The following is a 1897-nucleotide window of genomic DNA, read 5'->3' on the forward strand; positions in this document are numbered from 1 at the left end:
CTGCATTTAAAACACCACAAGACAAAGATGTGTACAGATTAGTTTTATTTTTTTTAACATTGTTTTAGGGTATTCAATTTTATTTTAACAGGCCAATTGCTCAAATCACAATGTGTCTCTGTACTACACACGACATCCCTGTCCTGAGACCCTCACGGTGCACAGGGCAAAAGATGTCGTGTTCACAGCACAGATCAACATTCGGAAATGAGAGTAAAGCAGTCAAGGCAATTTTGTTTATAAAGCCAATTATCACAAATCACAATTTGCCTTAGAGAGCTTTACAGCATACGACATCCCTCTGTCCTTAGACCCTCACATCGACTAAGGAAAAACTCCCCAAATAAACTCCTTTAACGGGGGGAAAAATGGTAGAAACCTCAGGAAGAGCAACTGAGGAGGGATCCCTCTCCCAGGACGGACAGACGTGCAATGGATGTCGTAAAAAACAACTAAATTACAGTAATGATATAAAAAAGAAAAAAAACAAACTAGAGATCCTATTGGAACTCAAGAGACTCTCAAGAGACTCTTGGGGACAGGACCTCAATTGTAGCTGCAAACCAGCCCAACCAACCTAAATGAGGACCAAGGTCAGACAGGTGCCCAAAAATTGGTTAAGGGCTGGATGCAGCTCAAGACCTGACTGCTGCATGCTCAGGAATCCAAGTGTATTAGACTGCAGTGCAGACTGAGAACTGGATCACTGGGCATTCAACAACCAGGAGGCAACCATGTTAGCAGAAAATTCACATTTCTGCTAACGTGGTCGCCCGTCACAAAGCCAGGGATGGTATTTTAGCTGAAGCAAGGTGGCTCGCCAGTTGGGGTCTTCGGTAAGACACTTCTTCAGGAAGTCTTTGCAGTCTAGAGAGAGCAGGAGATCACAGGTTTAGTTGGTGGTTCAGTGATTCATTGTTAAACAAGCATCATTTTTCAAAGATTTGCGTCTATTTATTTTTGGAATGGTGGGTAAGAGTAACAAAAAACATGAATTCTTTTAAACAGAAACATGTCTAATTTGGAGTATTGCAAGTGTTAACGCAAACATGTCTTGGTTTATTTGAAATGAGATGAAGCCACAGATTTCTGCCTTATCAGTGCTACACTAAAGGTGATTTTAACTTCATAGTGCTCATAACTTTTAAAAAACTAAGCAACGTCTCTTTTCACAAACTGTATGTTAGAATACATAATCTACAACAAACTGCAAATTTGTATGGCTATAAACTACAAAACGTTAAAAAATATTGCAGTGTATTGGTATAAAAAACACCATCTTTTATAATTTCATTTAAATGACCCTTTCAAAATGTGTTTGTATGGCTTACTTGTCGTCAGATTAGGACAGATGTCAATCCCGCTCCGAAGATAAACTGATGTTTTGAAAGTGTCCTGATGGTCGAGCAGGTCATACAGCAGTGCTCCCAGCTGCCACACCGTTGTGGGTTCCGCCTGGTATTGTTTTTCCAGAAACCACTCTGGAGGAGCTTTCGTGAAGGTACCTAAAGAACATAAAGGAGAAAGACGGTCAGAGACAATCGGAATTACAACAACAAAAACTGAGAACAGCATGAGAATCCTTCTTTTAATATTCTAAGATATCATACCAGAATAGCGACGATAATATCCATCTGTCACAAGACAACCGCAGCCAAAATCGATCACTCGGACACGGGGGACAGCGGATCCAGTTTCAACAAGGACATTTAGCAACTTGATGTCCCTGTGAAACACTCCATTTTCATGCATATCGAGTGCTGCATCCACCATCTGCTTCATGATGATCTGTGATAGAGTGAAAGAGTGAAATAGGTGAATGCATGCAGTGGAGTTGAACCTAAACATTATAAATAACTGGAAATGCTGCCTAACTCTTCCTCCTTCACCTAGCTTC

At 40.7% G+C, this 1897-nt stretch overlaps 1 protein-coding gene across 1 annotated transcript; it reads right to left on the reverse strand.

Moving 5' to 3' along the window:
* Positions 1–765: 765 nt before the first annotated feature.
* On the reverse strand, positions 766–1788 carry LOC121965606 (serine/threonine-protein kinase pim-2-like; the record flags this gene model as incomplete). The annotated part of the gene is made up of 3 exons (XM_042515741.1): positions 766–867; positions 1332–1505; positions 1611–1788. Coding segments are annotated over 3 exons (454 nt in total), but the record flags the coding sequence as incomplete, so codon positions are not given.
* Between the last annotated feature and the right edge of the window lie 109 nt (positions 1789–1897).

Source organism: Plectropomus leopardus, unplaced genomic scaffold, assembly GCF_008729295.1.
Source record: "Plectropomus leopardus isolate mb unplaced genomic scaffold, YSFRI_Pleo_2.0 unplaced_scaffold20846, whole genome shotgun sequence".
NCBI lineage: Eukaryota > Metazoa > Chordata > Actinopteri > Perciformes > Serranidae > Plectropomus > Plectropomus leopardus.